The sequence below is a fragment of the Corylus avellana genome, chromosome ca4 (assembly GCF_901000735.1).
Source record: "Corylus avellana chromosome ca4, CavTom2PMs-1.0".
NCBI lineage: Eukaryota > Viridiplantae > Streptophyta > Magnoliopsida > Fagales > Betulaceae > Corylus > Corylus avellana.
The window spans coordinates 33863528-33879713 of NC_081544.1; the positions used below are offsets into that span (position 1 = coordinate 33863528).

At 34.7% G+C, this 16186-nt stretch overlaps 2 protein-coding genes across 2 annotated transcripts; one reads left to right on the plus strand and one right to left on the minus strand.

Moving 5' to 3' along the window:
- Positions 1-2600: 2600 nt before the first annotated feature.
- LOC132179335 (type 2 DNA topoisomerase 6 subunit B-like) lies at positions 2601-8613 on the plus strand. Its single transcript, XM_059592040.1, has 12 exons — positions 2601-2684; positions 2811-2919; positions 3274-3357; positions 3557-3583; positions 3811-3919; positions 3997-4072; positions 4598-4618; positions 4896-5092; positions 5228-5372; positions 6740-6933; positions 7102-7234; positions 8010-8613. Exons 1-12 carry the CDS (start codon positions 2649-2651, stop codon positions 8316-8318), a joined length of 1440 nt encoding a protein of 479 aa, XP_059448023.1. The 5' UTR covers positions 2601-2648; the 3' UTR covers positions 8319-8613.
- A 1439-nt stretch (positions 8614-10052) lies between these two features.
- Positions 10053-12128, minus strand: LOC132180114 (galactinol synthase 1). Its single transcript, XM_059592969.1, has 4 exons — positions 11686-12128; positions 11227-11547; positions 10540-10674; positions 10053-10437 (listed from the first exon to the last, which is right to left on the minus strand). The coding sequence occupies exons 1-4, from the start codon at positions 12019-12021 to the stop codon at positions 10219-10221; spliced, it is 1011 nt and encodes a 336-aa protein (XP_059448952.1). The 5' UTR covers positions 12022-12128; the 3' UTR covers positions 10053-10218.
- Positions 12129-16186: the final 4058 nt, after the last annotated feature.

The following is a 16186-nucleotide window of genomic DNA, read 5'->3' on the forward strand; positions in this document are numbered from 1 at the left end:
TCACTCTTTCCCACTTTTATAGAATGACAGGTGCGTTCCCCCTCTCTCCAATGCACGCTTGGGGATGGTCCTCAAGCCAGCTGCTCCTCAGGCCTTCCTTGTGAAGGCCGGCGTGGGAAGTAGGGGTGTAAAAAAAAATTATAAAAAAAAAAAAGGGGGGGGGGGGGGGGAGAACCGGAGACGGGTTGGGAAAAACCGGTAGCCAGAGTGTCCGGTTCTGGTTTTGGAGTTTTTAAATACCCGGTTATAACCAGGTAACCCGGTATATATATATATATAATAATAATATATATTTTTAATTTTATATATATTTTTTTCGAATTTAGTCTATTGATTATTATTTTTAATTTTTTTTGTTTACATACTTGTTTTTATTTTTTTCTTTGTGTTTGTTTTTAACATGTTAATATTTAGGGTTTAGTGTTTAATATTTACTATTTAGTGTTTAATCTCATAAGAATGAGATTTGTAGTTGAATTGGTTGATATATCATATATGTAATCTATGTAGATATAGTTTAATCTTATGTATTATGCAAGCTTTTAAAATAAAATTTTAGAGCATTTTAAGCCTACTTGTTTTATTGTTTAAAAAGGGCACAAAATGGTTAAATTAAGCCCAAAAATTAGGCCAAATGCCTAAAATAAGCTCAAAATGCAAAAAAAAATTAAAAAAAACCAGTTACTTGGTCCGGATAACCGGGTACCAACTGGAATCGGCCGGTTATTATATAACTGGGTACCCAGTTCCGGTTTTCAAAAATCAAAAATTGGATACCTCGGTTTCAATTGTTAGTTTTAGCCAATAACCGGGAACTAAAACTGGGTATTTACCCCTAGTGGGAAGCATGCTGCCTACCTTAGGGAAACAGCTTTGGGACCATTGATCTTTAGCTTCACGTTATCTCTCTTTGTTTTTGTATTTTGTCTGTGTGGTTTAATAGTATTATCAAAGCAAGATAAATCTACAAATTTCAAATTAAATCCTCTAAAACTATTGAAAATCAAAACTTATAATTAACTCTTCAATGGTGCAAAGTCAAATCTTATAGTTTAATATCACCAATTAAAATTTATCATAATAAATATCGATTTACTCAAAGATATCTCCAAAATAATTATTTTTTCCAAAATATATATATAGAAAATAATTTCGGGGTTTTACAGTGGTGGCGTGAGTGTCCTTCAATGGTGTCGCCGTACAAAGTCTTTGGAATTACTTCAACTAATGGTTCTGTAGGTTGAAAAATGTGGCTATTAGCCACCCCCATTTGGCCTGGGGTGGTTTTAACCACCCCAAACCGGCCGATTTCAAAAGGCCAATTAAAAAAGAAAAAGAAAAAAAGAATTAGGGTTGGCCCTTGGAGTGGCCGAAACCACCCCAGGCCAAACGGGGGTGGCCAAGCTGCCCCCATTTTGCAACTTAGGGGTGGTTTGGCCATCCAAAATCGGCCAGGGGTGGCTCGAACCACCTATTTTCCATATTTTTTTAAATTTAAAATTTTAATCATTTTAGTTTTAATTTTTTAATTTAATTTAATTATTTTTATTTTTAATTAGGTATATAAATATGTGTTGAATTTTTAGAGGTGATGACATGGATTTTCGTCAAATTTTGGACGGAAGTTAGATGAATGTATCATCTCAATTTTTAGCTATTATCAAGGACCATCTGTGATACTAAATGAAGCCGATAAATAGAAAATAAAGTTGTTAAATCACATAGGAAAAAATTAGGGAAAAGTCCACATAACTCCCTCAAACTACCACCAATTGACAATGTTCCCCTCAAACTTTTAATTGTGACAATGTCCCCTTCAAACTACCAAAAATTGTCAATGTTCTTCCCAATGATGAAACTACCCTTGATAAAATAAAAACAAAAAATAATAAAACTTCTAGAAAAAACCTAAAACTAATTAAAAAAAATCCAAAGGGTAGAAAATTAAAAATTATAAAAAAAAAAGATCCTTTTTATAAGAAAAAAATTAAAAAATTTCGATTTTTTTTTTGTTATAAAAATTTCGTTTTTTATTTTGTTTTGTAAATTTTTTAAAATAAAAATTTCCGTTTTAAAAAAAATTCTTCTAAAAAAATTAAAAATTTTCGTTTAAAAATTATTATTATTATTATTTTTTTTAAAAAAATTGTTCTTTTGAAATTAAAATTTTTTTTTTGTTTTTTTTTTTTTTAAATTTATAAGGGTATTTTTGTCTTATTAAGAAATATATAAGGGCATTTTGATTTTTTGTTAATCTTGGAGGAACATTGACAATGTTTTGGTAATTTAGGAGGATATTGTCACAATTAAAAGTTTAAAGAAGACATTATCAATTAGATGGAAGTTTGAAGAGATTATAAAGACTTTACTCAAAAAATTATTTAACCATTTTTTTCCACAACGGGGGTTAACTTTACTAGCCAGCTCAGCAATTGCGGATGATTTCGGAAGGAGTGATACTTCATACCATTACTCTTAAATGGGACCTCAGTCCGGGCCAAGGTTTCGCTTTTCGTGCCCGACCCGTTCCATTCGCAACTGAAAGTCTGAAACCCATTTTAAACAAAGCATTTCAATTTTTCAAAAAAGATGTACGCGGGCGCGAGAGAGCGAGCTCTTCTCTGTTCGCTTCCCAAGAGCCTTCTTCAATGGAATTTGCTTCTGTTCATGCAATCTGTCTGCATGTGAGTTTCTTCAATCTGTAAGGGAAAGCTCGAATTGCTTCATCAATCGATTATCGCAAACTCACTCTTTTTCTAACCATTCGATCGGATTTTTTTTTTTTTTTTTTTGAAAAAAAACGATTACAGTTTATTTCTTCTGCGATTCAAAGATGCCGCTTATCCAGAGAGCTATGCAGACTCTCAGTTATTCTCAAGTGCTCTCCACCATCCGATCATCTTGTTCTTCGAATTTCAAGTAAATCTCTAATATCTACTTATCAACAAAAAAAAAAAAAGTAAATCTCTAACATCTCTCATTATCGATTTGATTTTGCTTCGCTTTTTTTTTTCGATGAATATGAAAGTGCTTAATGTTTGCTGAAATTTCCACTAGCCGTTGATTTTTTTATCTTGTCGTAGAGAAGGAAATAGAGGCTAAACTACGTCGATTTTGCCTATTTTTCCTTTTAACCCAGAGTGAATGCAACAAGAGTAGCTGTAATTAATTTTTGGGGAATTGCGGTTGAGAAGGTTCATATGTGTGATAACATCTAGAATTCAAATGAAAAATGAAATGACGAGAGGTTTTCCTTGGTTTCGTCACGAGCAGTTTCAGATACCGGCGTCGGAAGCTGCTTGGAGGAGTTTCGGGACTTGAAGTTTTCTAGGGAAGGCATCGGTGCCGAAAAGTGGGGTAAGTAGAGGACTGAGATTGCACAAATCTACTAGAAGCTCCTGGTCTTGATCGTTGTATTGTTCTTCTTTTCAAGAGGTTCAATTAATTCTAGCATTGGCTGTATTCATTTTCATGTTCGCGAAAACGCATATAGTTGTTTGAATTTTTGGGAAAATATACATGCTATTTTTGATCGATGTCTGGCATTTTGACGCAGATGGAGTGCTTTCTGTCAGAACAACTAGTAAGTTTAATTTTCTCAGTGTACCTGTGCTTTATTATTATATAGAAACTTCTCCGAAAACTACTTTATCAAAAATGTTTCGTTGCGTATCCATTTTCATCGACCGTGTGGATGAGATATTGTAATGATTGGAATTGAGGAGCTTGAGTTCATAAAGAAATATAGTTCTCTGTTTTTCATGTTTAGCATATATATCAATGTTGCTAACATTTTTGTGGAGATTGCAGGCATATGTGATAATGAGGTATATCATTATCAGTTAAATCTAAAAGAGAGTGCTTCTGCCAGAAGGCTGACCAGACTACCTTCAAACCCCAAGAATGGGGTGAAATTCAGGCATGCAAGTTACTTGAACTTTATATTTTGTTGATTTGTAGATTATCTTGCTAATTGCTTGATGATCATATCTCCAGTGGGACTGAAGTGTTTTTCTCCATCTTCGAAAGTGTTGAGGTTTTACTGCCAGAGATCAATGCCTTCTTTCAAAAGGTTTGTTGACTCTTTTCTGCAGATTCAGTTGTTTCTCTTTTGTTACATAATGCTGGTGAATACTCAGATTGATTGTTAGCTTATGATTAACGATTGTCATCTTACTAGCAACCAAAAACAAACATATACATGGTCTTTCAAATGATTAAAGGAAGAATTTAAGATCATAGCGACTTAGTATTATTGATATTGGGACATCCTTTTTATGTTTTCACACAGTTTGTGGTTAAACACTTATTATTACTCATGTTGGGATTTTTTTTTTTTTTTTTTTTTTTTTTTTACAGGGCTAGTGGTTTAATTAAGTTTATTGTTTGATGTACTTCTAGACTGATGCTAGGATTCTCAAAAATTTTAGTTGATTGAAAAACAATTTCTGCTGCTCAAATTGATTGATATCACATTGTTTCATGGTTTGCATTTCTGAACCCACTTCCCATATATTCTCTGTTAAGTGCCCATTGAAAAATTTCTTTTCTAGTTTTTCCTCTATTTACCAGAATCCATTCCCTATTGGTTTTGCAGATGCTTGTGCTAAGGATTCCTGTGAGTTCTACGTGCTACTCTTTGTTATATGATAAAAGTTTCCATGTTATCAAATACTGTGTATTGCAGTGTAACTTTATCATAAAAGCTGAAGAACTTTCTTACTTTTTTTTTTTGAGAGGTCCCCTTGTGTTTCTGAACACCACCTCCAAAACCTTGTTGATTCCAGTAGAAATGTTCTCTATGACTTTGGAGCTTGATTGATTTGATTTAATATGAAGGTCACACTTTTAATTCTCAATTGATCAGATTTTCTTTTTTCTTTTTTTTTGTCCAGAATGTTGCCTATGAAGTGGTTGTTGAGCATGAAGATGCTTCTGGATCACGATGTGAAAATTTATTTTTAGCAAATGAGCCCTATCCACCACCTTTTTCAGCCTCAAATCTTGAACGTTTGAAGTCAGGCCTTGAAGATTATGTTTTAAAGCATGGAAATAACTCAAATAAGAAGTGTGGCTCTTGTTTTCCAAGTTTGTAAGTTCATACCGAATTCATTGTTAGGTTTCTGTTTATCTTTTGGCTTGCATACTCTAGTCCTTATATCATTACCCGCAAATATTTACTTGGAAATCTACTAGATGAGCTATCTATTTATGAACCTCTTGATAGGGAGTGTGTCAAGGCTGGGAGTGGAATAGCATGCTGCACAGAAGACCATAGGAATGCTGGACGGATGATGGAAGCCATTATAGTGATAAGTGAAATATCAGAGACAACTAGTTGTTGCTTCAGAACATGTGGTGCTAAAAGTGAGGTTTGTTTCACCTCTTCTGTTTTATGTCATTCAGTTCTTAAATAAAGAATAACAATCAAATATATTATGGTGAAATGTGAAGTCTGCATGGGAATTGGGTCACCTGCATTTACTTGTCTTGTGCATTAAGGCCCAGCTACGTAACCTGTTTCTTGTGATAGAACTTTATGATCAACTACATTTATAAATTCATTCCACTGCATGCACAAATTTGCCTGCTACGTATATTTGTTAAATGTTGCTCCTTTGGCCTCACCTGTTATAGTTGAGGTGATGCTTGTTCTTCATCATTAATTCTCAATCAAATATGTATTGACAGAAGATGTAAGTTCCATAACGTAACATAGTACACACACATAGAGTGAGAGCTGACAGCATTATTTCAGAAAACTTTTCAGATCAAGAGAGCCTAAATAAGTCAGTCTGCAAGCTTGTTATTTATCAAACTTATATACAAGCTTATCTGTGCACTAAAATGTTGAATTTTGGGATTTGTGTAATATACAGACCTCAAAAGGCCTTTGCATATCAAGAAAATCAGGCATAAACATTTGAATAGTTCGGTTGATCAGTACAGGTCTTACATTGTCATGTCGTGACCCAGGTTCAGTTCCCATATCTATGCTTAAGAGATATCATCGGACCAAGTTGGAGTTCTGCTAGAGTTTTCTCAACTCTGCTCCCACCTTGATATAGGAAAATTGAAGGATTAAAGCCCATTACTCGGTGTTGGAAAACTTGGTTGGGAAATTATGAGACAATACATCTCTTTATTTAACTTGGATTTTGCATCTCCTTTTATTACTTTAGTTTGTTGAAGTATGCAATAAAGTAGGTAGAAGTCTTAGGCTATGCTGCCCATGGTTCAATCCAAGACCACTTTCTCATATATATCAAATTGAAAAAAGCATGTCGTTGAATTACTACTCAATTAATCTACTGTTGAATTGGTAAGACCCCTATACCATGTCTTTAGGTATGCCATCAAGTACACTTACGTCGTCATACTGGAATTATTGGTTGGCATGCTCCAAACCATGTGCGAATGACTTTCAGCATACCATGTCTTTAGGTATGCCATCAAGTACACTTACGTTGTCATACTGGAATTATTGGTTGGCATACTCCAAACCATGTGCGAATGACTTTCAGCATAGAAGAGTTCGTTTGATATGTTAAGTGTTGAAACTTGAAAGTAACCATCTGAAGAAAGAAGTAAGGACCGAAGGTCATCAGAGAAAATAGAGATTAATGTCTAAGCAAACTACCTTTTATTCTCAGTAATGCTTGTTCTAATTAGTCCTGTGAGTTTGCTTTTTTTCCTTTCTAGTTTGTCTTTAATTTGTATAATCTGGATTTGTTTTCAGGTTTTTTACTTCAAAGATTTCTCACCTTCTGCAATCTCCCCGTCATCTATGAAGGCATTGACTAGCATTGACTGGAGAAGTTATGGGTTGACTTTGGCAAGTATTGTGAATCAAGGTGGCCATGCATTGCTGGAATGGGAAGGCTTGCCACCGTATGCTCATATTGATATTGTCCTCCACTGTTACCATGAGCAATATCCAACATTGTGCTATATGCTTCAGTTCCTAATATGCTAACGTTAACCCTTTCATGCTTTTGATTGTTGTTCTTATTATATGTATGTGTGTTGGTCTCTTTTGGATTTAATTTTTTTTTGCCTGTAAGCTGCTGCCATATGTATGCCTCTTCCTTGACTTCTCACCAAGGTCATGATACCATCGGTGGGGCAAAAAACTCAACTTGATCGAAATCTTATAAAAAGAGCAGTGAAACTTGCATTCGATGATTTGAAGGAGAAGCATGCAGGAGTTCTTCTAAGTGCCCATGCCCTCAAGGTAAATCTCTATCCTTTTCTCACAAAAAGATGATATCTTCGAAGTTTCTACAGCACTGGGTACTAGAAGAAAATAATAATATTATTGTATGTTGCTATTCTCTTATGCAATTGTATATATACATTGGGCGTTTTTGACATGTGCAATCATTATTAAAAACAACTTAGTTTCTGCAGCAAACGATGTGTTCAATGTTCAAATTCAGCAGATCAATTTTGATTCAAAAGAGCTCATGAAATTTCTTTTATTATAAATTTATAATGCTTGGAATGAAATCGATTTCTCCAATTTTTCGATCATAACATTGATTATGTATTAACCTAAAAATGTCTTGGTTATATGGGATATACCTTATGTTTGTGTGGTTATTTGCACTGCCTTGGTTATTTTACTCAATCAACAAATGGCTTAATGGTGTAGCACTATATAAAATCCGTGAACTCTTGCTACTGGACAAAGAGTTCAATGTACTTACCGTCAACAAAACCAAGAGAAAACTCGCAAATATAGTTGTCAAACGCACGCATTGCTTTGAGAAAAACTTTGATCAAATTAACAATATTGCCCCTTCTTGTTGTGTTAATAACAAGTTCGCTCTCATTCCATGAACTATAAATACTGCATGATTGTAATTGCTGTGAGAAAAATGGGACATTTTTCTTATTATTAAGCCTCCCTATTTAGCTACTTGTCTGAAGATCGTAGTTTTCACGATGCATAAATAAGCATCTTGACGAACCCATGTTGGCGAGTTGGACTTGAACTTAATTCTCAGATTTGCAGTTATGCCCCTGATCTTGCAAAAACAATGGCTGGCCTAATCTTGTCATCCGATGACTCAGGCTTCCAGGAAGAATGCTTTTCTCTTTTTGGCTTGCAGTTTCAGGGAGTTGGAGGTGAAATTGTTGAAGATTGTATCAAGGAAAAGATTATCTCAATTATAGAGATGAATGACAGAAAGTCACACCAGAGAAGTGAAGAAGTTGCTCCTTTTCTTTTTAGAGATGACTGCCTCCAGGAGCTAGAGTTGCAAGAAGAGGAATATGAAGAAGGCGAGGATGCCTCAAGTCCCTTGGATATATAGACGTATCCTGTGCATAATGCCTTCGGCCAACCCGAGATAACTGCAAAGTTCTACAAAATATATATGAACGTTTATGTCAGTTGAAGATGCCACTGTCAGCCCGGAAAGTGAATACAGCAAGCTCCAGTCGTGGTTTCTGCTAGTTACAACACCAAGGTATAATTTCTAACCTCAAATAAGTGTGGATTTGGTGTTTTCTGGCCCGTTTGTGTCTGTATTTTAGCCAACTGGACCAACTGATGTTGAAACCCAGAATACTCTCAACTGTGTATTGGGAAGTCCAGCCTGGTTATGACCTGCAACTTGGCAATTGGAAATATCTATGGTGGGCGTGGATGATCCACACGTTACTCTTGTCCATGCCCTCTCAATAGTTAAAATATGTCAAATATGTTGTGGTTGTGCCTTGCCTCTCTCTCCTCCATCAAATTTCTTGAAAATACGCATGGACCATGACAATGTGACCTTGAGTTGGTCCAACTTTTGATTTTTGATTTGATTTTACCAGTTTGATGTGGACTTGAGGTGATTAGTTGGCAAAAGGGTCTCAGGTTATAGGTGGAGTGATTATTCAGAACCATAGTGATTGATGGTCACATGGTTGTAGTTTACTCATTTCTGTCATTTTCGGTAATCTCTACCAAAAGATAATCGAACTCACTGAATAAAAAGAATTACGATCGAGTCCTGTGAAGCTAGAGATCATAAATTGCTTAAGCTGCGACCGCGTGAATTTATTTTTGAGGTGTGTACTTTATAATATATCTGGCTATAAAAGCTTAAAGAATCGCTCAAATTGAGATGGGCCGGCGAAGGATATTATATTCAAGTGGTGTGAAATTGCTAGAAAGTAGAGTCAAACATCGAATTTCCTTTTCTTTCCTTTTCTTTTACCTCCCACCAATCACGTCCTTTTCACCAAATATTGCGGATTTGTCTCCTCACGCTATGGGTTTATTTTTGACATTATTATCATAATTATGATGATTGAAAGCCATTCATTTGCTGATGGTTTTGACATGATGGTCCAGACCCATCACAAGCTGCCACGTCTTTGGTGAAGACAGTTCTCACCCAAACATGGAGCAAATGTAATTTTAGCAGGAGGGGAAAAAGAAAATTGAAACTTGGGGGAAGGCGCCAAGGCAATGCCCATCTCTATTTGACGTCATTTTGTATAATATCGTAGATATTGACACCATTTTTCTTTTTAGAAGTTTTTAGAATTTTTAATTCCTAATTTCCAATTCAAAGCAAACTAATGTATATCTTAACATAGCCTAAAAATTAAGAGCTGTCCCTCAAAGTATCCGTAAGTTGTTTTTGGGCTAAAAGTATTATATGGACTTATTAATGTGTTTTAGGAAGTTTTTTTTTTTTTTTAAAAAAAAATTCTGATGTGACTAAAAAATTATGTTCTGAATTGTTTATTAATATTTTTGTCTTGAAAACAAAAAATAAAAATTATTTATTAAACATATATAGCCTCGTTGAGAATTGTAGGACATCGTTGAGTCTTCCTAATAAAATAACTCCAAAACGAGACGGTGGAAATCCTCTAAAAATTAAGGAGCGGTTGGCGTAAGAGAAAATATTCTAAAATTTTGTGTCATATATATGAAGATCAATATGTAATTATTAATTAATGTACATGTAATACATGAAAGTCTCACAATATATAGAAGTTGTCGATATAAATTCAAGACAGAAGTTATATATATAAGATCAAACATGTTAAGAAAAACTCTACATGTATTAATTTCCTATGAACTCTCACAACATGGAAAGGCCAAGCAGCATAGAAAAAGTATAAAATAGGGAAAAAGATACAAGGAAAAGAAAAGATGGGATTACAACATCACGATCAATATCGTCCAAACACTCTCCGGCCGGATCCCCTTCAAGCGGCAGAGGGAGCAGGAATGTAGGACATTGTGGGCTCAGGCATGGAAGCCATGATCGATGACTTTGAGAATGCCTCTTCCTCTACAACTGGGTTTTCATCCTTCAGATCCAGTGACTCGTCGTTATAAATATCCCACCATTTTGATACGAACATCTTAATGTCCTCTCTGTCCATGTTTACTTCCTTGCCAGTGTACCTCCATGGTTTTGATCCCTATATATATGTTTTTGGCAAATAATATAGAGGCCGAGAAGGTTAATTAAGAGATAATTAAATTATAATTATAATCAATGAGATGATCAGAAGAGTTCTTACAGCAGCACAATAGTGCACCACCTTGACCTTGTCAACCTCCACGTTCTCCGGATGGCGCCATAGCATTGCAAGAACAAGGTTGTATTCCGGGGGGATGGGCTTGTACACCTTTTCGAAGAACATATTCAGGAAATCCTATCATACATGCACACAACAACAAGATTTTAATCAATTTTGTTAATTAATCACCAATATATATACATACATATATTATAAAATAATAAATTAAAAAATGTTTGGGGTACTATATATATCACTTTTACTACAATTTTTCATACGAACTGATATTATGACACTTCATAATTACTACTAATTACTTAAATTGATGAGTCAATTAAACTTGTAGTAATTAAAAGCTGTAGTAGTCCAATCAATTATTTAGAGATTTTATTGGTTCTTTTTCCAAATTGAATCAATTGATCGATAACGACGGTAACGATGATGGCCGGTGATACTTAAACCAAATAAAAGCAAGGTAATGGTGGGGAAATATTAATTAGGTCGATCGTGGCTTTAATGAAGCCAACAAAATGATGGTCACCTATATATGCTTATTAATTGCATGCCCATCATGCAGATTAATTATTCATGAATAAAACAAAAAGAAATCATATATACGCGGGGAAGACATATATAATTATAAAAACCAGCAAATTAGAAAACCAAAATGAATTAATAATAACTCACTTGCTCTGCAAACGGAGTAGGTGGAGTGATTTGGAGGACCTCGAGAAGATTCTCGTAAGTTAAACGGCTAGGCTCGAAGACGAACATGCCGGCGTTGAAGTAAAAGGCAGGAGCAGGACCCAACTCGGCAGGCCATGGCACCCTCTTCGGGCACTGCTGGCAGTACCCAATCTGATGGTGCAGCGCGTGGCTCCATGTCTTCTCGCAAAAGCAGTCCATCACGGCGTAGAAGTAGCCGTCCGGCGTGTCAAAGAGATGGTCTACGTTCTCGAACACTTGAATATCCGCATCCAAATACATCATCTTGCTGTACTCCTCAAACTGCATATAAAGCCCCCGTAAATTAAGCATATAATTAAATTATATTAACCCCGCATCCATCTAAATGTGCAACATGCATGTACGTGTTATATATATACATCCATAGAGAAATATATATATTTATATATAATTACTTACATTCCAAATACGAAGCTTGGAGTAGTTGATAACGTAGTAGGCCATAGCAAACTGAGTTTGGTTTTCAGGCGGATAAATCGGCACGATCTCACGGAGGATGCATCCTTGAGACCGCAAGATCTGACGGTGCTCCTCCGGCACGTCAGGCAACATTGCAACCACCAAAGGGTAAGCACTTTTGACCTTGCGCAGACCCTTTGCCAAACCAACCACCCCCTTGACGTAGTCGCCATTACCGGCCAAAAATGTTATGTACGCCCTCTTAGAGTAGCCGGCGTGAAGCGTAGAAACCTTGCCGGTTCCGGTGAACACGTCTACAGGGATTTCGGGGGCCATTGTATATATATATGTTTTTTTGTGAGATTACTGGAGGTGGGGTTGTTTGGTAACTTGAGGATGCCACGTCCCTACTATATACCCTTTGTTCCTGACTCCCGAGTTCTGCAATGGCAGCCATCGTCTCTTTAAATAGATGTTAAATGACAGGTAAATTAATGCATGCCAAATGAACGCCAAATGAAACTCAAATGCAATTTATGTTGTCCTTTGTTTCTTTATCGTAATATTTTGTTTAGGTCAAGGGTGGTATAATAATAATAAAACAAAAACAAAAACAAAAACAAAAAATGGAAAGGAAAAAAACGAATGAACATAGTTTGCTGCAATCTAGAGCCTTATCGTCAAAATGAAGGGCTGAGATTCGATGAAGTGAGGTCACAGTCGATTGGAGGTTGATTTTCTTGTACTGATATACTTTGTGTTTAATTAATTATACTTATTATAACAAAGTAAATGTAAAGGCATCAAGTAATGGAAGTCATCATTTTTCTTCGGGGAGGGCAAAATCAGAAGGAAGGTAGCATTAATTAATGGAATTAGTCGGCTCTCGTGTGGGGTCTTCTTTCGGAGGTAAAATCATGGGATAATTCAAAAATAAATAAATAAAAATCATGGGATAATGCCAAAATTAGATCATTGAAGTTCTGACAAAACTTGAAGATGTTTTTTTCAAAGCCCAGTTTAGCTCATACACAACATGACAGAACTTACGCATTCCTTCTCCTTTAACAATTTTTTTATTTTAGATATTATTGATTTTTACTATATATATATATATTTAAAAAAAAAAAAAAAAACACATACCCACGTACATGCATATATATCTTATAAAGATTATTTATTTATTAATATTTGGTGAATACAGATGGATGGAAGCATGCATGTTGCCCAATTAATTTTAAGGCACCCAAATTCACATCTTAGATAGCGAGATGTGAATGCTCTAAATCCTCACATTTCATGTACACGTACAATTATTATATTTTTTTATTAATTGAATCATTTAGCACCACTGGCTATAAAATGGAGCCCACTCGATTCTCGAATGAGGATTTTTTTTGAAATTTTTTGTTCGCATGCAATTCGATCGATCGGCATATATACTAGGTGACAATTTGAAAGGCGATTTGTGTAAACTATTTTTCTGGGTTTTTTAATTTTTTTAATTATCCATTTTGAGTTAATTATAAATATTATTTTTATCAACATCTAATAGTACGTAGCAGCTGGCTATACGTTAATGAGAAAGCTAATTAGTGTTTAACAAGTTTTTAGCAGGCAATGTACGTAAATCCTTGGCTGGAAACACCTTTTCTTCTTTTATCTTTTATATTTTTAATGAGAGGATGGCATTGATTTATGATTTTCTTCAATGTTAATCAGTACTTAGAATAGATCCATTCCCTTTTCTTTTTTCTTTCTTTTTCTGAGAAGAGGAGGGAGTAGATTTCCTCACTCTCTCCTTTCCTTTTTACTCCTCGCTCTTATCCTCCTCCTTCCCTTCTCGTTTTTTTCTTCTTTCCTTATGTTTGTAAGTGTTCTCTGACCACATCAGAAACTTTGGCCTATCTGCTATGTGTCCATTCACCGTGTTGTGCCGTTCATCTCTTCCCCGGCCGCTGCTGCTGCTTGCTGGTTGTTTGTTTGTATTTTTTGTTTTGAATAATTAGGTGTGAGGGGTAATTTCTCACACTTGGATAGTTCGGTGTGAGAAGTTATCTCTCACTGCCGGTTTAAATAAATTTTGTTAGGAAATTTGGCTACACTTGTCTTAAATCTAGTCTACTCAGAGCAGATCTGCTCTTTAACTGTATTTATACCTGGGTTAGCGAAAGATTGAAGTCAAAGATAGCATTTGATTGTAAAAAATTTTGTTTGTATCTATAATTTTTGTTTCTATCTGTAAGAGCTTTATGCTCATGATCTTTAATCAATGAAATCTTCAGATTTTCGTTCAAAATAAAAAAGAATAGATCAATCCTTGTTAAAAAAAAAAAAGAGAAATGTTATACTATACACCACACTTTTATTTTATTATACTGACGACTAACATAACAGATAATTACTCTCCCTCACGTATAGGCTCAAACTCTCTGTTTAATACGTGAAATATTTAATTGAAATAAGAAGTAAATGACGGTGTCAAGGTTCGATTTTTTTTTAGATCTGATACCATGTTAAATCACAAATTGTCCAAAAAGCTTAAACTAATAGGAAAAGATAAATTTAATCACTTAATCATTACTTTAACAGAGTCTAGTAGTCATTAAGCTACTGTACACATGAATTAATAGCGTGACGTTAGCAACACAAAATAAAAATGTGTTATATATATATATAGCATTACTATTATCATATTGATATTCTGACCCTTTATCTTTTTAGCTTTTTACTGCAGACTCCACAATATCCCATTGGTAGATTTTTGGGGCTCCACGGCATCTGTAAATTATAAAACACGGAACTCCCTCTCTTTAACTTTAGCAAAGGCTAGGAAGTAGACGACCCAGAAATAAAAGAAACGTAAAGGTGGGTGGTTATAAAGATCGAGCACCCCACAAATCTCGACTTTAGTTTAGATATTACCTTCAAAAATACTATTCGTGCATGATCAACGAGTTGCTTGTTAATTAAGGATACCAATGTAATTAGCTTCGGTCAAATGGGACGTGTATTAAATTAATATAGATATATATTTTTTACACATATTTATATGACAGATAATATAAAATAATAATAATAATAATAATAATAATAATTATCAGTGGAGAGGATATAAAGACAAATTAGGGTTGATATAGTCATAAAAGCAAAAAATTATAATATGTGGAAATGGAATTAAATAATGTTTCCTGTCTTAAGACCATGGCCTACCATATCAAATCCTAATTCCATTAACCCTATATGGACAAAAGTATAAGTAAAGGTACCCCGCCCCCGACATTATCTGAGTTAAAAATTCCAATTCAGTACTTTCACACCCAACTATATCTTATGCCTTTATTCTGTACAAATCACATTTTGATCAGTTTCCACAAGCTTCTCAAAGGATAAACATAGGTGGGGTGAGTAAGAAACAAATCTCAAAAGAAAAGAAAATAACAAAATTAAGAAATCGAGCACAAAGAAGAAAAAGGAATGTCATCCGATCAAGTGGGAGTTACTCCGATGCTTAAGTCAGTATTTATTGAAGAAGGTAATGCGATTAAAGAATTTATGAAAGAAAAGTGTTCTGCTAGAATGATGCATACATCGTGAGTGAGCCAAGCCGAGTGTTTTCCTACACTCAATTGGTTAGTTAAGAACGGATTCATGAGATAACTGATTTGATTTTGTAGCCTTTACTCTATCATGCAAGCGTCCCTTGTTTCGCAGAGAATAAGGGCATAAGAAATCTAAACTTGACTGAGTTCAGTTAATCCATAAGTTATGAAAAAAATAGGCTTGTTTGGGCTAATCAAATAGGCCAGAAGGCCCACTTGAAAGGATTTATTCTTGAATACGCCACTCAATTCTGTAATTGCTATTGTTACTAGCAAGAGTAATTAATTGCAACCGGTTGATTTTTCTACAAAGTAATGGGGTTTATTTTCAGCTTCAATTATATTGAGGAGGATATATAATATATTATATAGAGGATCTTCCTATAAAGTTATTTTCCAAGCACGTTGCGATAATATCAAACTTCTGGGGCGGTGGGTTTAGCTTTGTGACTTATCCCATCCATCCCAGGGGACTACAAATCGAATTATTGTATTTGTAGGCAAAGTGGGAGACGACACTTCCCAGTACATCAGAAGAGGTTCGCCCATTCCAGCCGCCAGATATTTCGCTTAATATCTCATCTATTACCTTCTGTTTCTTGGAGTTTTCTTTTTTATAAATAGTTATAATAATACCACAGTGAAAATTATTTAGTAATTTTTCGTTTTGACCGTCTTCTTATATATCAGTACTCGAGCTTTTATGTGACTTTTTTCAAAAATAAAAAATAAAATAAAAATTATTAGTTATATTAAAAAGATATTTTTGTCCGCTCAAAAAATAAAAAGACAAAAATACTCTTCAAATATAACTATATGAATATTCATGTTTCAACTACAAGGAATTAACTCATTAAGGCCTATGGGCAAGTGGGCTCTATCACGGCTTCCTGTCAATC